The sequence below is a fragment of the Rhagoletis pomonella genome, unplaced genomic scaffold, assembly GCF_013731165.1.
Source record: "Rhagoletis pomonella isolate Grant_MI unplaced genomic scaffold, Rhpom_1.0 Rhpom_scaffold_00008, whole genome shotgun sequence".
Taxonomy (NCBI): Eukaryota; Metazoa; Arthropoda; class Insecta; order Diptera; family Tephritidae; genus Rhagoletis; species Rhagoletis pomonella.
This window is the reverse complement of record NW_023458562.1, coordinates 32,055,618-32,081,888: the sequence shown is the minus strand read 5'-3', so window position 1 is coordinate 32,081,888 and position 26,271 is coordinate 32,055,618. Positions and strand designations below refer to the sequence as shown.

The window sequence follows — 26,271 nt, the reverse complement described above, 5'->3', positions numbered from 1 at the left end:
TTTTCTTTGCATTATGTTTTATTTACAAAATGTTCTTAATTGAAGAATTTTAGATTTAATTTTTCGATAAAGTTTGTGCCGTACTGTTCAATATTTCCTCAGCGCTATTTCCACAAATGTTAAGTCTCCATCGTTCATTAGCATGACCATTGGCTTAGTTGCATTCTCCAAGTCTAAAATTTTGTAAGCCTGCCCAACGGCGAGTGTGCTTGCTCCTACGATTCGTTTAAAGCCCAAAACACCTTTATATTGATAAATTGTCAATGGCGCAACAATAGATTGCCCCAAGACGTACAGCAGTAAGTCGTCTGTTAGTGCGATTTTGCTGAATGAAAATTGTATTGGATCCACACAGTCCAAACTTTGCATATGATCGAAGTGAGTCGAGTTTATGGAGCTAATGAATAAAGTTTGTTTATTACTAGGCAGCTAAAATAAGTCGATGATGAAACATTGACAACTCCTATCTGACATTGTGGTACAACATAGGAAAACTCATAACTGGCAATTTTTTCCGAAATTGAGTTAACGAGTTGTCACTGTTTGTCCGTCGAAGTATTTCTGTATACGTACCGATAAATCTCTATAGCTCCATTGCTTAGGCTATTAGATTCTTTTCTTAATTGAATTGCTAAGAAGGTGACATTGTTGAATTTGGCGCTTACACCTTTAGTTGCCTTCGAAAGTGGTAAAAGGTGCATAAATTCGAAATGCGGGTGCGATCGCCATATCTCAATGCCTTCGGCTAGCAACAGTGCTATTTTATCCCCGTCCAACCGAAGCACCTAAGCATTTTAAATAACTGTTAAATAGATATTCTGCTCTGAATTTTTTTTTTTTAGAAGTTACCTGTCTAATATCATTCCTGGGTAAAGTGAACTTTTCGTATATTGTGATGGCTGACTCAAATTCCTTTTTAACGCAAAAAATTCCAATTGAATCGGTTTTTGGCCCCATATTTGTTGCAAAACAATGTTCTCCAGCTATTGCGAAGAAAGTAATGATTGTAATATTTTTCTCACCTCGCAAATTTTCGAAAAACGATCTAAGACTTGATATCAGTTGAGCTGTAGTTGTTTTATTCAATACCGCTATCCCATCGACATCGCTAGAGAAAAATTCTAAAAATTCTAGAAAATCCCCTTCTTTTGGAAGCCATGTATATTCTGAAATTAAGAATGCATATAATTATTGATGGGTCGTAAAGGAGTCTTGCTAGATGTGGGATCGTACAATAATTGGTTTTCTAACCTTCAACAAACTCTATTGTTAATATCGTCTAATCGTTAGAAATAAAACAAATTAAAAATTTAAGATTATTTTATTAATTCAAATATATCACAAGTTATTAATTACTCTAAAGATATAGCAGTAAAGTTACCAAAATGTTGTTGGTTCTTTGCAATACTTGTATTCTACCCTTGTCGTTTGTATCGAATCGCCATTTACGATTGAGAATGGAAATTTTGTCATTCCCGCACAAGCAGCACCATAATGGCCGAGATGATTGACAACGACTAAACCCCCACTGAAATCTGGGTAATAGCGCACTATACGTTGCATTGTCATTTCTGCAGCTAATGTGGGCGCGCGACCCGCACGCAATGCCTCCACCGCAAGTAGTGCAGGAAGGAAACGCATCATCACATCACCATCGCCAGTTGCCACAGCTGCCCCGATTTCATTATCAGCATAAGCTCCAGCACCGGGTATCGGCGAGTCGCCCACACGCCCTGGTATTTTATGTGTGGCGCCATTAGTAGATGTACCCGCATAGATTTCACCATTTCCATCAATGACGATCATGCCTATGGTATCATGGTTCCCCCGTCCAATCTGGTATTCGTAGCGTGTGCTACTTGTTTGTTTGTTAAATTCTACCGAGACGGGCTTGTACGGACCACAACTTCTTCTTGGATCCGGATAAACATTAAGCCAAAAATTTGGTTGACAAGACTGATCGTGCCACTCTTTCCAAATTCCTTTCGATTTGTTAGTGGCAAGACTTTCGCGGTGAAAACCCATCTTTTCCGCAAAATTGCTTGCAGCATCGCCTACTAGTAGTGTGTGTTTTGTATGTTCCAATACGTACCGTGCTACATGGATGGCATTTTTTATTTGTCGCAGACCTGCAACCGCTCCAATATTCATATTACTGCCATCCATAATCATAGCATCGAGTGTGGTTTCCCCATTCTCGTCCGGCGAGCCAACCAACGGTGCCATCACACTGCAAACGTTCGCAAGTGCTACAGCCTTCGACAAGGGCGTCCAATGCATTTCCGCCTGGCTGGTGATTAAGTACTCGCCAAGCAGCTGTATTTGCCTCGGTAAATGCCCAGGTATTGATAACTAGTGGTAACGATCTATTGCCTTGAGTTTTGTGTACATGGTTTTCTGTCCTGGAAATCTTAAATGGAAGAATGCTACCAAAAATGCAAAGTACGAATGAAAACCCCGCAGGCTGCATGCTGGGAATCCCAATTTTCAGTTTTATTTTTTCGGCTTGGGCCTTATCACTACAGTGACTTTGAAAACTAATGGTAGTACACTGGCGCCGAAACTCTCACAATCGGTTAGACTGCTTTTACACAGTTCAAGTAGTGAATTCAATTCTGTGCGCATGTTGCAGAGGGGATGAGAAGAAAAGGGACGAACACACATGCGTCTGTACCGTCAAGTCTTTTCAATTTTCTTGCTTTGCTTTGGTATTTTCGTTGCTTCCCATTTAAAGAGCCAAAAACTTGAATTCAACAGAATTGAAACGTGTAAAAGCAAATAGAAAACACAAAAGAGAATGAGCTTTGAATTAATTTCAAGTCCTTGAATGGATTATGTTAAAAAAACTTTGTTAAGACAGAAATTTCAGGTAGAGACTGCAAATTTCTACTGTTAAACCATATCTGTCTTGCCGAATTCCTTAACATCAGTTGTCATTTCGTAGTTTGACAACTCAGTTTTGATTTTACCCCGCCATCTTCACCGCACTGCCGCTTTTGCCTACAACAGAGAACAACTCTAAGTGCATTTTTTTGTAAGGGAGCGACAAAAGCTACCTTGTTGGTAGCTGGAAAGAAACATGTGACTAGTTTAACGGGATTTGGATACAAAAACCAACTTAAATTAGCAAATTTGCGAGGTATTTGCGTAATATATATACTTATTTAAAATATAAGTCACGTATATAAGGAAACAAAAATTTCCCTCTCCACTTTCCCATTAACATTTGTTTGATGTTACAACAACAACAACCCAGCGTGACAACTTGTAAACATTCAGAAATAATGCAAATTCACTTTTGTACGTTTATAGTATAGGCATTTTGTTAATTTAAAAAATAAACAATTTAGGTACTAATGCAACTCTATGAATTGCAACCTTTCCAAACGTTTCCTAATGTATCGGCCGTGCATGCGAAACAGCAGTCGTTGTTATAAGTTGCCCTGCCTATCAAAGAGTATAAGTTAAAACAAAATAGCTATATAGTGCTTTTTGCGCGCCGTTTCACTTCTCATTCGCTACCGCTTTGTTTTTGCAAGAACGCGTTGCTTCGCTCAAGGAGCTGCACACAAAAAACATCGAAAAGTGTAGAAAGCAGATGAAAAAGTATCAAGCGTATATAAATTTTTTGTGAATTACATTTGTTCGAACATTAAAATAGTTCTTATAACCAAAGTTGCGGCTTCCACACGCCGATAGATTTGTACAAGATGCCTATACAGTTGGATAAAATTTTGGCGGACATTGCTAAAGAAAAAGTATTGCGTCCAAATTATCCGGAAGCAGGCAAGAAAGAAGTAGATGATGCCTGGTCGCGCGTCGGAAAAAATAATAAATTGTCGGGTAAGTAAAATTTGATTTGTTATTACGGGTTTCTTGATTACATTTGCAATTTTAGTACACGAAGCTCGGTCGATATTCAAAGTACTCCAAAAGAAATATGAACAGGAGAAGACCAAGCGTACACCATCATGGAAACTTTTCGATTTAATGGAGCAAATACATCAACCTGTGAAAGAGGAAGAACCTAAGGCAGACGAGTAAGTTGTAGCCATATGGCCTTATTCATAAAAAATAAAGTAGGTTTAAAGAGCTTTATAAATTGACGTTTTCATACATTTTCCAATTTATAAACCTTTTATAAAGTTACTTTATTTTTTATGAATAAGGCCAATAGAATTTAATTTTAACTCTCCTGAACTCCCCTATTTACTTGATTTAGGGATGGTATGATGTCTATGGAAGAAGATGAAGAATATGAAATGCTTGAAGTACAAGAAGAAGAAGAACCAGTAGCACCACAAGGAAAAATTCCTCCAGCTACTTCAGATGGTGAAAGTCCATCAAAATCAATGAAATCTGGAGGCTCTCCTGAAACAACACCAGAAAAAGATGAAAAGCCATTGGCGAAAGTCCCGGCTAAATCCACCAAAGCTACTGTGGCTTCTGCTACTCCAGCGCCGAAAAAAGCTTCATCTCCAGCTTCTGAAGAAAAGAAAGTCTTGAATACTTTAGCTCCTTCAACGCGTACAGCATTGAACACTGGAGGAAACTCTTCGCCTGCATTGAACACATCTACCGCTGCAACTGCAGCCGCTTTGCACAAGAAAGGAATCACAATGAAGAAAACATCATTAAATACTGCAACAGCACCTACAGGTAGTAACACACCGCGATCGACTCAATCCTCAAGCAACAACCCAGAACAGAAAAACACTATTCGAGTAGGTGGGCAGGTATTAGGAGTGGGCGAAACTATACCATTGCCTGAATCCATTAAACGTAAATTGGCCGAATCACAGCGAGGTACACCCCCTGCTAAAAAACCAAACAATGTACAGTCACCTAGAGAGGTGTCGCCTGCAAAATCAACGGCCACCACAACTGCACCAACACCTACTGTGCGTACTGCAGCCGCTATTAACGCAAGTTCTAGTGGTGCATTACAGGAGAACACTCTTACCATAAGTCATGCACAATCGCTTAATATTAAACAGGAGCCGATCGATCAAAATAGTCCGCCAGCTGGAATAAATTTAATTACAATAACAGGAAATCCGCGTGTTGAGTTGACCAATGGTGGTGTTGGCGGTGGCCCATCTTCTTCAACCGCTGCTACTGTAGCATCTACATCCACGAATGGGTTTTCGCCACGACTTGAAGAGATCGACTTTCGTAATGATATTATATTTGATGCTGGAAATGGTCCCATTAATGGCCCCGTTACAGGTGCCGCTAACCATCCAAATCAGACAAATGCACCAGGTGGCATTATTAATTTAGGAAATTTCGACAATTCATTGCCACCAACATTCTTCAAGAATCTTTGCAACTCATCACGTCATGAAGCGTTGGGCCTTTATGTTGCCAATGTAATGAATCGTTTGCGACCGCGTTCGGCTGCAAAACTTGAATTGGGTATACTGCGCGCTATAATCGACGTTCAAAGCGATGAATTGGAACAATAAATGGGTAATTGGTGATTGAAAGACAACCGAGTAGCTACACTCCACATCAATTTCTTAGTAGTATTTTAAAATTTGTTTGTTTTTTCTTACGATGATTACGTATTGCATGACACTCGTAATTTTTCTAACAAACCGGCTGCCATTTACGTAAAATTTGGCAATAAAGTTTTTTTTTTTTTATATTAGGTTTCCGTTTGTCGCATGTGCAGCATGAAAATTATACCCGTTTAACAACATTTCATCTGACTTTGGAGCTTTATATAGAATTTCAAGGTTAATTTTTGCATTTTTTGGACATTTTTTTATCTCTAGTATTCGAATATCACAAGACATAATATGCCCACGAACTGTCAATCCGGTTAAAAGTAATAAAGTAATTATATATAGTATACAAAGCTTGTCTTATTCAGTAAAAACCAAGTCTTAATACATATTTATTTAAAAATATAGCAAAAATAATAGGTAAACAAAGCTAAGGTCGGGCGATACCAACTTTATATACTCGGCAACTTTAATTACGCGTTTTTGTATTTCTGAAATTTACCATGCAATTTTTTTGATTTAAAAAATTTCTGTAATTTCTGTGGGTAGAGGTGCGTACTACCACTCCGTAAGACCTGTAAAAAGTTTTCCAACAGCGGTCGCCGCTCTGCAGGCAATAAGCCGAGTCTATTTCTGCCTTGAAAACTCATAAAAACAATTTGCCATTTGGAGACGGCGTAAATTATTATTATTTTTTCTTTTAACATCACGAAACATGTGAGCTGTATTACCATCAAAGCCTCGAAAGCTTTAATGGTGTGTAAGCATCTTTCGAGAAAATTCTGGGGTTGTACGCCCAGGATCCTAAGATGGCTTTACATCATGATAGTACAGCCAATGATTATCTATGGGGCGGTAGCTTGGGTTTCAAGAACTACTCTAGCCACGGTGAGACAATCGCTCATCAAGCTACAATGACTGGCATGTGTATGTATAACAGGAGCGATGAGCCTCTTCATATAACCATAGAGCAGGCAGCCAAAAGAACTCTGCTAAACATTGCGATCGAGGGATTTGGAAAAGGTAAGGTCATTTCCTCTTGGATCATGGAGAAGCTAAGGTCCTTGCTCCCACTAGCCCTGTTACCTAGAGATGACAGGCAAGACCATAGTCTTTGAGAAGAGATTCAAAATAGAGCTTAGCAGTAAAGCAACCTGGAGTGTCTCCGCTTTCGAGGCACTGCTTTAGGGTTGCACTCTGCACCGGAACACGGATGGCTCGAAGACCCCAGAAGGAATAGGTGCTGGAATCGTCGGACTCAGGCCCGGCACTCTGTTCCTGTGGTCAAATATCCAAGCATCTTTCAATCGAGTTTTACGCCATCTACCTGTATGCGGATACAATCATGGGTAGAGGGTATAGAAACGAGAGAATCATAAGTGATAGCCAGACAGCACTCAGGGCCCTCATATCCTATGAGGTCAAATGGTCGCTAGTCCTAGAGGGCATTGAGAAACTTAACTCCCTTGGTAGACACAATAACATCAAGTTAGCGTTGGTACCTGGTCACAGGGGAGGTAACGAGGCGGCTGATTGTCTCGAAAGAGAGGCGGCAGTCATTACTCCAGTTGGCCTTAGCCCTTCCTAGGAGTGGGTCCCAACACTCTAAAAGGGGAGCTTAGGATAGAGACGAGCACTATGAGGGGTCTAAACTGGCAAAGTTAGTCAGGAATGCGTCATGCAATGAGTTGCAACAGAAGGAGATTCAAAAGTTTAATTGACCTTCCAAAGGGCCGCTTAGAATAGTAACAGGTACCCTCACAGGACACTGCAGGCTGAGAGGGCATCTATACAAGCTAGGGATATGGTCGAGTGACCTTTGTCGATTTTGCTACTCTACCAGCGATACACCTCTACACATCCGCACCGAATGTGATGTAGCCTGCAGAAGCCGTGAGAGAAGTTTAGGCTAAATGTGGCCACAGCTTAGGCACATTCACTCCCTATCCCCTAAGGTACTGTTGAATTTTTTCAGGGATTTAAGTCCAGAGGAGGTATTGTGAAGAGTGGAGGGCTTAATAGACCCCGAGGCCGCGGGGCAAACCTCAATTTATTATCTGTCTATCTATCTAACATCAGGACGCACACCACAAACAGGAAGAGAAGCTTGGCCAAACATGTAAGAGCCAAAATAGTAATATTATTAATATTACCCCTAACGCTGCCTTTACATAAGACAATTGAGAATACGTATTAGTTTTAAAATTGTTGTGTAAAGTAGGCGTCCAGACAATTATAAAGACATTTTTCAGCCACCGCCGTTATTTTCGTTTGGCGCGAATTTTTTACTAAAATATCCAAACACAAACTTTCGTAATTCTGCGATTTTGTCATGCCTCTTTTTCTCAAATTAACCAAGACGTGACCAAATTGTCCAATTCATTGTCTTCGAAAAATCGAAGACAGTGACGAAGAGGAGCTTAGAATCATAAGGGTCTAAGTGATATTTTTTGAAAATAAAAGTTATACCCATATTTGTATAGTTAAATATAGTATTTATTTGGTGACAAAGAGTAAACATTCTTTGAATTAGTTAATTAACCTGCATTCATTTAGGCAGGAATCATTTCAAATAAATTTACCCAGAACTTACAATAAGTAATCAACTTTAACTTTAATTATCTTAAAAGAACGTCAGATCCTTTTGATTCTAACCCCTTCAATTGTCTTTGTGTGGGTGTATTAGTGAAAAAGAGTTAAGCTATTGTCTTGGCAATATTGCCCCATGAAAACGCCGGGTAAACGGCTTTGGCAAATATCAGTTTAAAGCGAATTGACTCGAATACTACTCAAATATCGCAACTTTCGTATTTTTTTTTTTTAGAATTAGGTTCATATAGGGTGCTGTTCATCGTTTCGTAGAAATATCTAAATTTTTGCTAAAGTTATAAAAATCAATTTATACCTTTTCACAAGACGCTCAGAAAACTATCGAACTTGAGCCATAATATGATTCAATTGATACATAAAAACTTACCTTGAATAGGGCGAAAATGCGCTTCTTGTATTGACCATTGATAATATTGCACTGTCGAAATTTTGTTTGTTTCATCAACGACTCCTATAAGATCCATCGTTTGACCATTTTCCTCGCTTATTTTGAAGGATACTATTTTCGTTCCATTTGTTTTCAGTTTTTGACGAATATTAAATTTATTAAGGGCATAAAAGGTCGCTGGAAGTAGAGATATTTTTTTTTGGAAATTAAATCTATTTGCAATTATTTCTATCTGCAAAACAAATGTACCTTTAAGGGATCGTCTCAATTTCCGGTCCATTGTAAGCGTTGTTTTCCAACTAGGCATCTGCGAGAGTTCATTGCTTGTTCGCATAACTTCATCAATTGTTGAAGACGTTCGCTTCCACATCGCTTCCCGAGCCCCTCGATTGTGGTAGTCCTGCACCACTAAAGGTTGCATAAATGCCAAATTTCCCTCAACCACAACTACACTAGATAATTTTGCCTGATCCTTATAGAATGCATCAACTGTTTGCCCGTTAACGCTTTTGGCGCGTAGGTTTTCAAAATTATTCACTAGTATGCGACGTTCTTTGGGAAACAAATTATTGATGTGTACATCGCCATGCAACGTTTGGTGCAAATTGCGCAGTAGTAAAGTTTGTTCACCAAAATTCGAAATATTATTAACTATTCCGAATACGCTTAAATCGTTGTACATGTTAACGGTATCAAGAGTGGTTATACCGTTTATGGTATGATTGCCGTGCACATACACCGCCTGTTGTAGCCAATCAGCGACTGGTACACGATTTATGGTACTGCTTCTTGTAGGACACAGTTTTTCAATACTTGATACCTTAACGGTCTTTGGCGCAGTCAAAGACGCATGCGGCATATTCAAGCGCACAACATCTTGAGCCAAATTCAAATTGTTAATTTGCACATTTTCAACATCACCCTGTATAAGCGCAGTCAACAAGCTCCAGCTAGCACACACTTCATGAGGACCATCTGTTTTCAAAGTATTTACAAAGAATTCATCAAAGTTCATAGCCAAATCGCTGCTGAACATGATAGTTAGTTTGGAGTAGATGATAAAGTGGGCGCCAATTTTTTTTGGATACATAAAAAATAAATACAAAATAAAAAATGGTCATTAATACGTGTTATTTGTGTACATACAAATGTAAGTGAGAACTTTTTTTATACAGTTTTCCTAGCGGTGTCGTCTGGCTTACAAATAAGAAGGAATAGTCTATTCAAATACCTATTCTCGTTTTTGAAATCTTGCACTGGCTGAAATATTTTTTATACATTTGTTGGAAAATGTTAAAACTTTAGTATGCTGACATGCCTAGGTTGTTGCAACGGTTGCCTCGTGTGTATTCAGCATTACGAGCAGTTTCGGTGCCACTGTATTCTTAAGGCCCAATTTAAGATGGCCTACTTAGCACCTGTGCCAATTGATAGAAAAGAGGAAATTTTGACAGATCAAAGTAATAATTTGATATTTCTCTCATGGGGCTCGGTAAAACTTCGCCAGCTTATAAACATGTATACATATAATTTTGCTTGGCGGTAAAGATAGAAAAGAGGTCAAGAAAGCTTTTAATTTTGATTCAAATAAAAAATTTATGTATGGACATATGTATGTCGGCCCGTCGCCATAAGGCAGAGGAACTCTTGGCTGAAGCATTTTTGTCTTAAATATCTTTGTAGGCTTGAAAGGTTACTTCATCCGTCGGCAGCATTTTTCCTGAACCTTGGATCTACTACGGTAAAAAGTGTTTTTAGCCGATTTCAAATAAAATAGTATTAAATATTTTTTTTATAAACTTGAAATATACATATACAGCGGCGCAGGTTTAATGTAAAGAATCGGTATTGGGCACAGAAAAGGAAGTACTGGGTACCGAAATCTGTTTGTAGTATTGGGTACCGAGTACTGGGTACCGAAAATTCACCAATTCATTGGAAAACATCGACAAACATCGATGTTTGAAGATATGGCAATCGATGTTGCTCGATACATTGATGTTTTTTTTACCTATCTGTCAATTTGACAATTTTGATGTTTTGTTGAATAAAATAGTGGTGTGTCTCGCGTGTGGCCTTCGATTTTATATCTTGTGGAGAAATTTGCAAAATTTCAAGTACGAAAGTTTTTAATAACATAAAGGTAATGTATGCACAAGAAAATTGATCGTATATAGCGTGAAAATCTATGCAATTACCGCATTTATTGGCTGGCATTGATTAGTGAATCATCTGTTTTTGTTTCTCCCCCTTTTTCGTCGCTTTGTTCATGTACTAACCACAGTGGCTTCGAAAATGTGTAGTGAATTGATTTTCTCTTTTATGTTTTTTTCTGTGCGGAATGTGCAAGGTAAACGGCGGTTATTTTGCGTTGGAATGGTTGTTTCGTAAACAGAATATTGGAGTGAAATTGAAAATTTTGCTAAAATAGATGAGTAATACGCCGCTGGTATGTATATACACTTAAAATTACTCTTCTATTGAGATGTGGTTAATTGGGGAAAATTGCATTACATGAATTCATTTACGGAGGGGTGCATAATTGTTAATACGTGTATTTGTTTAATACCTGACGTAAAATTACCTGCTACTATCGACTAGGAAACCAGCTAGCTGTACGTTGTTAGCAGTCAAATCACCTTCGAACTTTGCTTCACTTCCCATCATCATTTCTGTACCAATTTCTTGGGGACGTGTTAGGCTGAAGTAGTTATCTTTCAGGTAATGCAAATTTATATTGTTTACCAAGCCCTATTAAGAGAGTAATGTTATTAGAAACATGCGTGCATATCACTTGCTGATAGCGGAATACCTCAAATTCTAAAAGACCCTCAAAAGTCGCATTAGCCAGCTCGACATGTTGTGTCAGACGCACATTTTCATTGGCAAGCCAAACTTTGTCCAGCAATGTCGGTAATTCGTAGTGGTTCAAAGTACGGTAGAGTGGCGTTTGCGCAAAATTTGCATGCTCCACATGCAAAGTATCGCCACTGCCAGCTTTGAGAAATTGTTGGAATGCTAACAGGTGGACACCATTTAAAGTGGAAACATTGTAAATGCCGCCATTATCCAATAAATTAAGATCGCGATGAACTGAAGCACTTGCGTAAAGAATTTGCGGTACAGAGGAGTTAAAATGGATTATATCTAGGGGTACATGCATGCTGTTTAACGTAGTTGTTCTAAGTGGCGCTTGTATTTGTATGGGATTTTCTAAAAAAAAAAAAGAATTAAAACAATTTATTAGAAGGGCGGATATGCATGTACATATGTATTTACATACGTATGTACTTGTTACAAGTACAAATTTAGGAGTAGCTTTGACTTCCTCATGATCCAATGATCAGATCAAAGTTAATTAGTATGGGGCGACATCGGAGACACTACCTTTCCGAGAGCAAAAGAATTATCAAAATCGGCCGATGTGGCCCAAAGTTATGCCGCATAACTTTGGATCACGTTAACCGATTTCTCTTTTTTTTTTAAGAAAGGTGTTACCTCAGAGGTGGTCCCATACTAATTTAGTTTAGATCCGATCAAGGGATCATGAATAAATTAACAATAATCATAAACATTTATAAGGGAATAAAAGTGGGTTTTGTTTTTTGTTAAAAATTACTTGTTTTGAAGTCGGTTAAAAGTACCTAGTTGATTAGCCAAGAATGGCTTTTGTACACATAAGTCATTATCTGTAATTATAACTGGGTACTTACGGAACTTCATTGCATCAATATACTCATTTCGATTTGTCCAATAGGCTTTCGTATAGAAATCCTCTAATGCACGTCCATTAAGTGAGCCATCGAGTGTCACACCCTTTGAACAATGCACCTCTGAAAAACTTTGCGGCACGGTGAACACTTGCATGCCGCTTTTCTGCAACCAGCAGCGACCAAATAACTCCGCCGCTATATCATTGAATTTTCCTTGAAACGTCAGCTGGCTTATATTCATATCATAGTTGAATTTATAATTCCCTTCAAATTTTATATCAGCATTAAGATGCTTCAGCTTCTTTTCTATATCATGCACGTTAAGTCCATTGACACTGCCATCTTTCAAGCGTAAATTATCAACGAATATTGTATTCGGAAACTTTCGATTTGGTGGCAATAAATCCATGTATCTAGACTGATTGGACAATAATTGTCCTATTAGTGATTGTTCGTCGTCAGAGGTCATTGCCTTCCCAAAAATACGTCCATTAGTGTGTAGTTTCTCAATATTCAATGTCTGCGTACTCAACTCTGTAACAGATAGTGTGATAGGCATATGTTGATTTCCAGTACGGGTGAGAAACGAGTCTAGTGGCTTATCCTTCATCTTTATATGGTTTGCTGTAATACTACATTTGAAGATCTGTATTAATATATAACTATATAATGTTGAATATGATAAGGTACCATGCACTTACCTATAAGTTAGTAATTTACCAAAATGCATTGGCGCTTGCACGCTTTGATTCGCGCTCTTAAACAATAAACGTTCAGTCAGACTTTCTATATCTATGCCATTTATATATTTCACTTCACTGAAACCTCTACGTATTTCGAGCGCCTTTTTGAAATGCTTCTCACCTTCGAGTACTTGCAAGTGCTTGAAATTCGTTTTAATGAGCTGCTGCATGTCAACTGCATTGATAAATGTTAATATCGTGTTATTCGCTTCCAGTGTCTCCTCGAAATTAATGTTGACGTCCTCAAGTGGCTGCGTAATATCGAGTCCATTCAGTAGTGCTTGCTTGGTACTCATTTGAGAGTTACGATCTATTAAATCGCCGACACTTAAAAAATCGGAAACGATCGCATCCCCTTTGATTATAAAGTCACCGTTGAGGATGAGATCGTTATGTATGATTTGTTGCGGAGACAAGGATTGTAAGCGCGAACCGAGCGTTTGGCCCTAGGGTAGAAAGGAAAAATAATAAATTGTAAGAGCGAGTACAGTATTTGCCGAAAAAGGAGCTGCAAGTTCATTGGGAGAAAGATAACAACTATGTCTCGAATAAGTTTTTGGAAAAATGTTCTAATAGTTTTTTTTTTTAAGAGGGATATTGTGTATAAAAAAAAACTCAAATCATTTAAAAACGCAAAAAATTTACCTCTAAAAGTATTCATGGCATAGTATTAACCGACATCGTTGTGTTCTAATTTCAATTTCAAATCATATCAAATGATTTTCTACTTACCCCTTGACTTACCGCCATTGCGATCGGTTGCAAAATGCGCACATGCTCGAATCTCTTTGCACCGTCCACCACCTGCGTCTCATTCGCGTTCTTCAGCAGCACATCTAATTTATTCTGTCGCACTTGTATTTGATTTAAACGCTCATGTATTAATAGCTCTTTAGCTTTTACAGGTCCTTCAAAGCGTACTGACTGCCTGACCACATAAGTACTGGCATCAGCAGCGCTATCGCCACCATCAATTGGTATGAGCTTAAGCAAATTATTGCCGTCAATTTCATCGCTTAACACCCGTACAGATTCTGCCACTAGGCTAGCCATATGGGTCGGCTGTTTTACAAATTGCATACCTTCACGCTTCAGGGTATGGTTGAGCAAATCATGCCACTTGTACTCATTCAAATTTCCATTGATTCGTAGATGCTTCACTGCCAGCGAGGACGTTGTCGGTACCATCGTTGGTCCATCAGCCGCTGGCGACCGTTCAGTCACTTCATACTTGCCCGTAACACGTACCTTCTTTGCCTTAATGTGCTCAAGAGTGGGCCGTGCGGATTCGACACGATTCACTTGCTTTGCTTGCAGGTGTTCCTTAATAACAAGAGTGTCGACTTTGATGTTGGCGAATTCCATGATTGGGTCGCTAGTGACGTTAGTGGAGCGCTTGAGACGCTTTGCAGTAGGTGAGCTGAGTTCAGCTTCTAAGCCAATCACAGCTTGGGTGGCGAAATTCAATGCCTGCCAGTAGTGGCTGGTAAAATGATGTTTCGGATAAACGAACTATGTTTTTGGGTAAATTAAGTAAAACATTAATTTTGTTAATATACTATGTACATTTTTTATCCATGCTTACCGAATTAGTTGTCACTGTTTGTATGTCTGATTGTAGAATATCTCGTAATTGAACATTAAAATTTTTGCTTTGTTTTTGGATTTCGTTTTGTGCTAGTTTTTGCTGGAAAAGTACTTAGTATTTCTAACTATATTTGTTAAATGCTATGCTCTCTTACCTCTACATCATTTTTCAATTTATTTACATTGATTTGCGACAAACGCCCAATTTGCATTTTAGTCCAATCGATGATCTGTTGTCGTAAAGCATTCGCATGTTCATCTTGCTTAAAGATCGGTAAAAATATATTGGTATCATTTTCGTTCATCTTTTCATTCGCAATCACTGGAATTTAAAAATTTGTTTACTTACATAAATCGTAGTCAAAGTTTTTAAAACTCACCTAAGTAGCTTGTTTCGTTCTCTTGATAAATTCGCATTTTCGACACACCCTGACTCAAGGCACCTTCGGTGAACTGAACACCGGACGGCTCGAATTTCCAATCATTCAAGTTATAAATTTTAGCATCTTGATCCTTACTAGCGATAAGCAGCAAAAACTTCTCAGCTTCCATATTCTTTATTGAGTTGAGATAAAATATATATTTGTTTTTTGTAATTTACGATTTAAAAACAACTTCCCTTACCTGCACTGGCAAGAATTGCTCCACCGCATATAACGGTAAACTCTGATAAGGTACAAATTGTCCTTTATCAAAAAGGTAAAATACTGAATCCACTTCATTGGCATCTCCACCACTACCACGCCTCCTGCTTACCGAATTTCCAAACACAAGAAAATAACGCCTTCTAACCTCGTCCAGTGGCACACTGAAGTAGCGCACATCCACCGCTCCATAGGTGCGTATCTTCTGCACAAGCTGAAATTGCTTCTTTTCATGTACAAATTTATAAATTTCCGAATACGTTGTCGTGCGTCCCGTTTGATCGGCATAATTCGCCAAAGCCACATAGCTCTCATAGTTGATGGCAAATGGTTCGACATGGCGCGCATTGCTGCATGGAATACGCGCGAGTAAGGTAAACGATGTACCCGACCACTTGTAGTAGGGGCAACGCGGTTGAGATGTTTTGCCGCTGCTGCGGAATGTTTGCAGCATAAACAGGTCGTTACCGGTGGTGCGCAAATAAATGGAATATAAATGTGTAGCAGCAAAGTATTGTACAGCGCGTAGGCGATCATCAGCAGTGAGTTCGTAGATCGGCGATCCATCGCGTGCATTCTCAATGGGTTGTGTGAGATTGAATGCCAAAGCGATGTATCCCTTGGGGCCGAGAGATTTGCAATCCATCGCGGTGGCATTGGGCGTGGCAATGGTGTGCATTTCGCGGTAGTTGTGGTTCTGATTTGAAAAATACATTTCCAAGTGATTGCAAGTAAACTTGAATGCATTTTAGATCATACTTTATACGTACCACATTTTTATATATTGTAAAATGTCGCACACCATTTTTATTTCTATGTAACGCCGCTGCATATTTAACACCCTCCAATGGGAGCACGCAGATATCGATTGGAAACGACACAGGCACTGACTCGATTTTCTCGAGACCATTAAAGGAATAGGCGGCTAAACATACATTAAAAAAAAGCTTATAATAAACGATGAAAAGGGGATGAAACTATGAATGGAGTTTTGGAACATTTTAGCATTTTCTTCTTAAATGTGCTGCCTTCGTGAGGCTAAAGTTTACAAGCCTCGGCTCTTTTTACCTCCCTTTTATTAGCTCGGGATGTAACTATCCCCACTATTCTAACAGAGTCACAAAACTAAGCTCATCACTGTTGTGATTTCTAGTGCGCCGAGAAATGTGTCACAAAGAATTCGATTTTGAGTGCTAGAAAAATATACCAAAATTTAAAAATTTGTATTGTGGCGGCATATTTTTTGCAGCGGCAAGCTTTGAGGCGCAGTAGAAATCACAGCAGTGATGAGCTTAAGTTTGTGACTTTGTAAGAATACGGCTGTATGTAATATTGATGCGCCTAAAAGATGCAGAGATTTCTATTCTCAAGTTACATACCTGATGACAGTACGAATGGAAATTATAATAGCGAGGTTTTAGTTTTTTAAACTATAATTTTTTTTTAATGCAAAGTTGTGTTAATGCAAGTTATTTTATTCTACTTAAACCTCAAGTAAAATTACACTTCCCGAAACTTTTTTCAAAATTTTCCATATTTGACGATATCTTTATTAAAAGAAAACAAAAAAAATATTAATTGAGATGATTTTGCTAAATATGTAGTATGCATGCCGAATGAGGGATAATCTATAACCATATTCAGGCAAACTTTTTATCGTGAGTACGAACTGTCTGTCGTCTGGCTATATATACATTTTTTCTTGTGGAGAGGCTCGTGCTACTCTGGCCCATTACGAGTTGCAGTTTATTCGTCTTGATAAACCATATATGGCCGATTCCAGCGAAAAGTCTACCGCGTAAAAAAATTAAAAGTCCTATATCTAACTTATTTATAGACCGATTTGGCTCCTTTTTATAATATATATACTATATGTAAGCAGAAATATTTGGCCAAAAATGGCCTCGTTAGGTGGCACTAGGGTCGAGATATTATGCTCTTATTTGTTTCTCGTTTGGCACGTTTAGTAGCTTTGGCCGAAAATCCGCGTTTTAGAATTTTGATTGGTAATAGCAAAAATATGGTTCATTATGGCCTAAACACAATCTGTGCTAAAGATGACAATTTTCGGTCAACATCTTAGGCTCGCCCAACTCCATCAAAGTTCAAGTGCTAAACGAATTTTTTCTTAGCTTACTTCGATTCTCTACAAAAAAATTATGTAGGACTAATACTTTCGAAAATACTTGCAGACCCGGAGAATTTCGTCCCGCCCAAAATTTATATTTTGTATTGAAACATTTTGGTCCAACATTTTCACCAACAGTTTAACGTTCATGATTTTCAGTGACGGTTTGGTGGTTGTCAGAATGCATATTTCATTGCCATCTTAAATAACCTAGCAAAAGTGTATATGCATACAAAGATACGTAATAGCTGCAGTGCGTTTGAAAGGCGCCACACTCCCTTTTACAATAGCTCCCATTTTCTCTAAGAGAATGGGATTGATTTCATATGTCTCGGTGCCATGTTCAAGTACTCTACAATTTTTTCTCTGCCCATCTGCGGTTTATCAACGCTTGCTTTGTCTGTAAAAATCTCCATTAACCTGGCACACTATCACGTTTACCAACTCACACTCACTTCTCGTTTGTTTCAATCGTTCTGACATCATAAAGCTTCATTAAATCGATTAGTTGTTTCAAAAATTATGTGGTTTGTTAAAAAAGTTAGCCAAACTGAATTCAATAACTTTAGTACAAGTAAAAGAAAGAAAAAAATTTATATTTTTGTATAATTTTAACGATCAACTAGAACTGTCTTTTTTCAATATTGCACTGAAAACTATGGATAGCTGATTTCACAAATTCTGATCCATATGTTACGTTTCATTTACCTGTGTATACAAGCACAAAACCTCGCTGCTTAAAATCAAGTACAGAAATATTTATCTATCTATCGGCATATAATATACTTGGCGCTATATACGTTTCTATGTATAAGTACCAATATATTTTATACCGATCTGATTGGACATTTCTGTTCTTCCAGCAATGACGGATACGCAGCAACAAGCGCCACAACACGAGCAACTAGACGAACAAGATCTTTATGTGCAATGCATTTCGAAGCAACTGGAGGAGGTCGACATGCTGTCATCGATCTATTGTACACCCGGCGAAATGCATATTTTCGATGCGAGCGTTATAGGTGATTTCAATGACTTCCTTAATATGCCCACAGCTGTGCCCACGATCGCGCTGAAGGCACACTTAGATTACACGATCACTTTGACGGTGGCGCATGGACAACGAAAAGATAAAATGGATATACGCATTGAGTTACCGCACCTATATCCATTGCTAGAGAATGCGATTGTCACGGTTTTCAGCGCGCTGCTGGGCAAAACTAAAGAGTTGTATTTGAAGCGTGAAATTGAAAAGTACATCGAGACAATGGATAAGACTGAATGCTATGTATTCCAAGTGGTCTCCTGGTTACAAGACGAACTAATTGCACTGATTGCACGTGATGCCAGTGAATTTGAGGAGAACGATGGATTGGTGGAGGAAAATGAGAATGAAATTGAATGTGAACGTTTATGGATATACTCGCATCACATTAAGTCGAAAAAGAAGCGACAAGAAATACAAAGAGAAGCGCGCAATTTGGATTTGACTGGATTTTCGCGTCCAGGCAAGCCGGGTATTATATGCGTGGAGGGCTTACGTGAGCATACGCAAGATTTTTGGCGCATAATTAAGGCTATGCGTTGGCAGCACATAACTATTTGTAAGAGTGAACCGTGGCAGGGTAAATTGCAGAAACGACGGCGCTTCGAGGGATTCAAAGAGCAACTCTTTTGCGATAATCTGGATAATGAGGATGGTGTAATGAATATGGGACTGTTTATTAAATTTTTGGAGACGCATAAGTCGGGCTACATGAAAAAGGAGCTTTTCGGTTTAGATTAGTTGCGAGTTGGATGAACGGTTGAACTGAACGAATAGCGGAACGCAGAAAAATAACTTTGAAGAAACTCAGCAGTCATTTAGCGCACCATATCAATTTTTTATAACTAAAGGCAGAAATGCATATGGTTTATAACCTTACATATGGTTTATAACCTTACATATGGTTTATAACCTTAAAATGCTCAAAATATTATAAATTCCATTTTGCTACCTAAATATAGTAATTTTATGCAATAAAAATAGCAATGTTTCCACGATACTCCCAATATGAAAAAGTCGAGTAATTTTGTTACTTTTATGATCTTTTAAATCTGTGTGGATTTAGTCGCATTCATACATACATAAGTACTATGATTTACCCGTATAAGAAAATTTTGAAAATTGTCTCTTCCTAATTGTAAAATCATAAAAAATTTTACTTCACAATAAAAATCTAAAGCAGGCGTTTGTATATACGATCCTTTTTTCACTTTTTGCCTCCTCATGCTCTTACCTTTATCGAAAAATTGTGCCATTTCACGTTTTTGTAATTGCGTATTAAACGGTTCGAGTTGTGCGCCATAAAAATATTGAAAATTCACATGAAAAAACAAGCAATTTTTAACACAATTCATAAAAACCAATATAAATAGATGAAAGAACATTTTCACAAGATTAATTGAAAAAGAATTAACTAGTTTTATTAACAATTATTTTCGTGCGATTAATTTTGCTCATTCGCATAAATAACAAATTACAACTGTAAGCGTACACAAAAAAGGGATTTCTTTTATATACAATCATATATGTACATACTTGCATAGGAGTAGAAGAGCCACTTTGTAACTGTAAAATGAGGCTATGCATGGGAGATGAGTTGGTGCATAGAGCAAAACACGCCTAATTCAATGAAACGTTTATTAACCCTTTGCTAGATGTGTGTATGTGACATTCCTTAAAATGTTCCAGATCCAGAGTGCGATGCCAGTTCAGCGAATTTTTTGTATTCGTTTATATTAATTAGGCAAGGTAATAAACTTAAAATAAAAAACAATATTGACTAGGGTTTTCTTCCTTATTTAAAAGTCTGTCTTCTTTAGGAAAAACCATAGAGTTACAGTGACTCAAACAAGTGTTCATATATTGATTTTTTTTATATTCACAATGTTTTTCAAGTTGCTTTGTTATATTTTTTTATAAAAATTTTGTTTATGCTTTAAGCAAAACCACCATACAAATCGAAGTCTAAACTTTAAATTATATTTAGGAAAATTAAAAAAATGTTCGTCAAAATTCCGAACATTTTGATATAATTTAAAAAAAAACTTATGGGTGTGCAGTTTTATAGCCCCTAAAATTTTATTGTAACTCGCGTTGATTTTTATTATTATTTTTTTTACTGATTTGATGTTTTTTTGCATGTAACGAGTACAATTTTGAAATTAATTTGCGAATACCTATAAAACTGCATACTCAAAAGTTTTTTATTAAAAAGATCGAAATTTTAATGAAAATTTGTTGAATTGTTTTAAATTTCGTATAAAGTTTAAAACTTTGGTTTATGTATACTCGTGGCCACGCAAAAATCTTACCACCACTTTAAAAAAAAATGAGGTAGAACTTTGTAAATTAATAATTTTTATTTTAAATATCGTTCACACTGTAACAAAATTTACATACACATATAAATAAAAGTTTCATTCTTTCTACCAAATTTAGAAGAATTCATCAAAATCATGATAGTCAATTTAGTTTTAGTGCAATAAAGTGCAATTTTGAAGTAGCTAAAACTCTGGCTGAGTTTTGGTATTTTTGCAAAAAGCATGACTACACATAACCGTTGGCAAAAATTTACAAAATTCACCGAGAATTTTGGGATACTTCAAACTTGCACATGGGTATACTAAAATTAAATGGGCTATTAAACTGCATACCCGAGTCTGAAATTTTGGTAAACTTGACCTAGTACAAATATAAATTTTCAAAATTCTACCCATGTACATATGTATTAAAAAAAAAAAAAATGGTGGTAAGGCTTGCGTGACCACGAGTGTATATGGATTTGGTGTTTTCAACAAAATTGTTGCTTGAAACACATTGAATATTTATAAAATATCAACATGTGAACACTTCTTTGAGTCACTGTATTTCCTAATTTAGTTTTAATTTTTTGAGTAGTTTTTTCTTTCGTTTTGCATTTATCAGAAAACGACAACCTTTTTTTGGTTAAATAAATATCCTATTGAATTGCATTATGAAAAATAACTTTCCAAACATTAACACAACAATAACATTTATTAAAAATGTGTATACATATTTTTAAATTTAAAAGTTAAATGAAACCTTCACTCATAACTTTATTATGGTAACCTTCATTGTCAAAACGGTTATATGCTGTTTTCGCATTTTCTAAATTCATCTCTTTTGTCAGCGTATGCGGCTCCACTGCTCCACTACGTATTGCCTCTCCACCCTGTGCTTGTTGATCTTCAACAAAAGAGAGCTGTTTCTCACTATGAAAACAAACCGCACAGCAGATCTGATTAAACCACTTGCTCAGATGACTCAAGCAGCCTTTGTGGCAGGAAGTTTTCTAATTAAGCAGCAAGAGAATACAAATAATTCAAAATATTTAAAATAAGTATTAGATACAAACTAAGGTTTTGAAACAATTTAATGTCACTTACGTTGGATTCCAATTTATTTCCCCTTCGTTTACAACAACACAATGGCGTTTGATCGTAAGCGCGTTTAAAGTTGTCATTGTTAAAACCATAGATCAGTGGATTAACGGCTGCATTCAAAAACATTAGAAACTGTGATATATACCAAAATATGCGAAAGCTACTATTCACAGCGGTATCCGTATTTGTTACATACTGATCACGCAAAATAACTAATAAGGTGAAGGGCAGACGAAACGCAATGAAAACGAGCACGACAATGAAGAGAGTTTTGGCCACTTTTTTCTTGTAAGATACGCTGAGTGGATGCTCGCGGTTAAGCACGCGCTTCTCATAGCGATCGAGCTGCAGGAGTAGACGAGAAATTATAATTTGATAACATTTTTTTTTTATTTGTTCTCATTTCGCCTACCTTGAAGAAGATCGCCGTGTAACAGATCAACATTACGCTGAGCGGTAACCATACCATCACCGCAATTAGCACATACCAATATTTGGGTAAAATGTCTGGATTCTCCTTGCAATACATTTCCTTAAAGTTTTTCCACTGCCGTACCTATAGAAAATCATTACAGATAATCTTGAATAGTTTATTAACTGTAAAGTTATTTAAAAATAAATATCGACATTCAATTTTATGTACATACAAACCTTATACGTCCTATACAAGGCCAATGGCATAGCAAATAAAAATCCACCCAACCATGTGAAGGAAATTACAAATTTCACACCTCGCATTGTTAAGCGTGTTTCCGTCGGAAGTACAATTGCTGTTAGACGATCATAACTTACAGCTGCTAGATTTAAAACGGCTGTTATGAGGAAAGAAACATCTAAGAATCCTTCCGCCTTGCAACCAAACGAGCCCAATTGATAGTTCTGGTAAAAATCAGTTATCATAAACATTGCTGGACATATCAGTAGCGTCAACATGTCGGCTACCGCCATATTAGCCACTAGCATATTTGTTGGTGTGCGTAGCGCACGATTCAGCACAATCAATTGGAGTAAGACAAAATTTCCATACAAACCAAAAATGATGACAGGTACAAATGTGCTGATTTTCACTGCTATCTCCCAGTCGGGTATGCGTAGCCATATGCGATCCTCTGGGAAATTAATGTTGCTGTAGTTGATCTATGGACAAAAAGAGTTGTGAAATTATTATTAGTTGCGATCCCGTACGAGTCCGGACTAGTCAGAGTCAGTCAGATTTTACTGGAAATCGATCCCGTACTCGGTTCGCTGACAATTGAGAGGACAAAGAACAGAGTAAATGAGGTCCTCTCTCTGTCAGAAGTCAACAGTTTTAGTCCGGTAAATTGGTCCGGTAAATGTCAAACGATCAGCTGTAGCGTGTTTGGCAACCAAATTGCAAATAAAACAAAAGTGCATTTTGCTAATGCATGTTGAAAAGCATTTAATTAATTGTTTAAGTGGAATCAATGCATTTGGAAGTATTTTTGGTTATTTACATGTGTGCCCTGAGTGTGTTTACATACAAAATAAGCAAAAATTTACAACCCAAATTTGGAGGTTATGTTGAAGTTGACAGAAGTTATCATTTTTCACTAGAAATCGATCCCCTACTTTTCAGTGTTACTCTCTCGCTCTGAGCGTATTTCTTTTTAGAGTTTTACTAGTTTTAATCCGAGGAATACGGGATTGGACCTATCATTTTTAGTATTTCACGAGAAATTGGCATATTCCATTATCAACTTAATTGACACAATTTCAATAGGGTAACATGTGAACCATGGGGCACTATGTATCTCCACAATTATCGTTAACTTGACTAATTTTAAAACCTTTCTTAATATTGATAACTCGGTACATCTCAGTTAGTCGATAAATTTCGATCGACAATTCGATGCGTGTTGATAGCTCAATGAGTATCAAAAAAACTAAATTCCGATAACTCGATAAAATTGGATAAATCTACAAATTTCGATAGCTAAATTTCCATATCCTTTAGCTATCAAAGTGCAAATTTTAAGTATCTTGGACTTACCGTTGATTTTTGGCATTTTTTTATTTTCATATAAAAAAAAATCCTAATATAAACTGCCGAAAATCAACGGTAAGTCCTAGCATCTACAGCCCAAGCTCTTTCATTTGACACATCATTTTCGAAAATCGAACGAATGGTGCAGATTTGATGACATGGACAAAAAATGCCTTTGGTATTATGTATATATATGTTTTTTTTTGTAATTTTTCTTACTTCTTTTCGCTCTGTAACTTTTTAAAGAATAAATAAAAAAGTAGTGCACGAGGATCACGTATTTTGCTAAATTTTCTAATTGCAGAAGATGTGCTAATAAAAAATATGCATTTTTACTTTAGTGCACGCATCGTAACCTTTTCAAGAAGTTGTTTTTTGTAACTATCTTCTAATGAGAGCACATAAGCCTGCCATGTCTAGGTTGGTTCCTTTTATGCTCCAGAACACTATTAAAGTTGTCCGATAACAGTTTTAGGTAGGCACCAGCTACAGTATACTATAAAAGGCGCGAGTGTCAGAATTAAAAAAAAAAAAGAGTCACGCCACTTCGACTCTTCATAACTTCTTCTATTGCAAGCACATATTTCTAACGGGGTGCATTCGATTCTCCTCTCCAAATACTACTCAAACATGACCAATCAGCGCACATTTTTGCAACGTAAAAAAAAAATAAATAAAATTGAGTCACACATTTATTCACATTCGAACTAATTGAGAATTGCCCATATAACGCTGGCCCACAACAAACAAATGGTGTGAGCTTTTAACCAGACCCACCTACCGGCATGTATTTCGACCCACTGAATCCGAATATTGGCTCGTTTGCCCCCTGCACTCCATAAAATTTCGAGTGAATTGCGAAAATTGTGAATTTTTCGCCAGTTTTTCGTAATTTGCGCGAGATTTAGGAGGTGTATGAGTCAAACGACCTCTGGTTAAAAGCATACACCACTTTTTTTTTGTTTGCCGGTGTAATTATTATTTACATATTTCTTTCATGCAAAATTTATGCACTCCTTCAAACAAACACGTTTTAAATTAACTTAGAAAGGATATAACTTCCAGTCATGTCCATGCTTTATTTCCTGTTAATTAGAAAATACAACCTATGTTGCCTTTTCTGTTACATTCTCATAATGCACAGGGCATAATAAATTACAGCACAAATCCTTTGCACGCTTACACCGTTTAGTAAAAAACATCTCATTTTTTTTCTCACCATTCTTGTAACGTTCTTACACTTGAATGTAAATGCTCATCCATTAAAACTTCATTTATGCACCAATAAATAAATACAAATTTAGTCGCTTAAGGATCCACCTGCTATTATCATCATTGCTCTGGCACAACTGTTTGCTAAATTAATTTGATAAACGCAAACTACTGTGAATCCCAACTCACTTTCATTAGAAGCTTTTGCGTATTAAATGCATTTACGTTGGTTCCGGAAAGTGTCACACTTTCATTAGGCGGACAGAGTCCTAACCAACCAAACGCGCGGTGCGATGTGCTGCGGAGGATCGTCCATTTGTCGCCGCCAAGTTGTCCACCTGTCTCGATTGATAAAGCAATTATGAAGCGGTGCTTATATTTATTCCTACATACATACATTCTACTTAGGTAATGTACTTATATGATATGTAGATAAGGCGTACTGACGTTAGACAACATCATTGTTGAATATCCCCCTCTTGTTGGGAACACTGATACTAACATATGTAAATGTTCTATAAATATTATGAACATCAGCATACCAATTGACTATCAGTCACTATTTTTTTATCTGAAATGTTAGTTATGATTACAAGCATTGATTTTAGTTTAATTTTGTTGCTGTTGTTTCATTGGCCATTGCTCATTTTGTCAATTGTCTGTCTGTCAAAATTGGTTAAAAGCATTTTGTTTACATTAGCATACACGATGTATATACTCTTGTAATTTCAATGTGTATTTATACATATATGTATTTAGATAAATTGGTAAATTGTGATGCTACTGATACATACCCTGCAGGGAGTGACGTTAGCTTATACCTAACTTTAGTCTGTTTACGCGAACACTAGTGCTAACTATTAACTGTGTATTTGCCGCAAAAAAGTCAGACCTGGATATCTCTGCATTACATGTCAACTAACTTGTAACTAACTACTTTTGGACATAAAATATCTATAAGAAAAACAAAATATTTTTTTGTTTTTTACTTTTTTATTTACTTATTTATTTACTTTATTTTATTACATTTCATATTTGTTTACATATTCTGCTCTGGGTGGCCCCATATTCGAACACCGTCAGACATAACTTCAAAATGATAGTATAAAATTTCGATCTTCCTTTTATTTGTCCTGAATATGAAAAAGAATCTGCGAAGTTCAGAAAAAAAAGTGTATTGAAAGTAATTTTTGTATGAGGATATTTAATAGAAACTTGTAAAGAAAACCAACTCTCGATTGCGTCTGCATGACTCCTGCACGACTTTACAATTCACTTTAAG

The 26,271-nt window shown here is 37.0% G+C and overlaps 4 protein-coding genes across 7 annotated transcripts; 2 read left to right on the top strand and 2 right to left on the bottom strand.

Moving 5' to 3' along the window:
- Positions 1-6: 6 nt before the first annotated feature.
- Positions 7-19,853, bottom strand: LOC118744618. The gene is made up of 16 exons (XM_036477749.1): positions 19,603-19,853; positions 15,966-16,120; positions 15,176-15,892; positions 14,932-15,106; positions 14,707-14,873; positions 14,550-14,651; positions 13,697-14,476; positions 12,923-13,410; positions 12,222-12,853; positions 11,321-11,721; positions 11,093-11,259; positions 8,758-9,533; positions 8,488-8,685; positions 850-1,166; positions 574-785; positions 7-397 (listed from the first exon to the last, which is right to left on the bottom strand). Exons 1-16 carry the CDS (start codon positions 19,751-19,753, stop codon positions 88-90), a joined length of 5,748 nt encoding a protein of 1,915 aa, XP_036333642.1. The 5' UTR covers positions 19,754-19,853; the 3' UTR covers positions 7-87.
- On the top strand, positions 3,359-5,734 carry LOC118744606 (mucin-17). 2 transcript variants are annotated; one of them, XM_036477733.1, is made up of 4 exons: positions 3,359-3,843; positions 3,899-4,040; positions 4,223-5,175; positions 5,230-5,734. In XM_036477733.1, the coding sequence occupies exons 1-4, from the start codon at positions 3,711-3,713 to the stop codon at positions 5,466-5,468; spliced, it is 1,467 nt and encodes a 488-aa protein (XP_036333626.1). In that variant the 5' UTR covers positions 3,359-3,710; the 3' UTR covers positions 5,469-5,734. The 2 variants fall into 2 exon arrangements, with proteins under 2 accessions (XP_036333626.1, XP_036333625.1); XM_036477732.1 differs by having other exon boundaries at positions 3,363-3,843; positions 4,223-5,734.
- LOC118744615 (RWD domain-containing protein 2A) lies at positions 10,445-19,464 on the top strand. Of its 3 annotated transcripts, none has more exons than XM_036477744.1 (2): positions 10,445-10,625; positions 18,187-19,464. In XM_036477744.1, exon 2 carries the CDS (start codon positions 18,189-18,191, stop codon positions 19,107-19,109), a length of 921 nt encoding a protein of 306 aa, XP_036333637.1. In that variant the 5' UTR covers positions 10,445-10,625; positions 18,187-18,188; the 3' UTR covers positions 19,110-19,464. The 3 variants fall into 3 exon arrangements, with proteins under 3 accessions (XP_036333637.1, XP_036333635.1, XP_036333636.1); XM_036477742.1 differs by having other exon boundaries at positions 10,450-10,651; positions 18,187-19,461; XM_036477743.1 differs by lacking the exon at positions 10,445-10,625 and adding an exon at positions 10,683-10,957.
- Positions 19,854-21,365: 1,512 nt separating the features above from the next.
- On the bottom strand, positions 21,366-25,824 carry LOC118745268 (neuropeptide FF receptor 2). Its single transcript, XM_036478794.1, has 5 exons — positions 24,997-25,824; positions 22,424-22,909; positions 22,185-22,328; positions 21,701-22,117; positions 21,366-21,669 (listed from the first exon to the last, which is right to left on the bottom strand). Exons 1-5 carry the CDS (start codon positions 24,997-24,999, stop codon positions 21,421-21,423), a joined length of 1,299 nt encoding a protein of 432 aa, XP_036334687.1. The 5' UTR covers positions 25,000-25,824; the 3' UTR covers positions 21,366-21,420.
- Between the last annotated feature and the right edge of the window lie 447 nt (positions 25,825-26,271).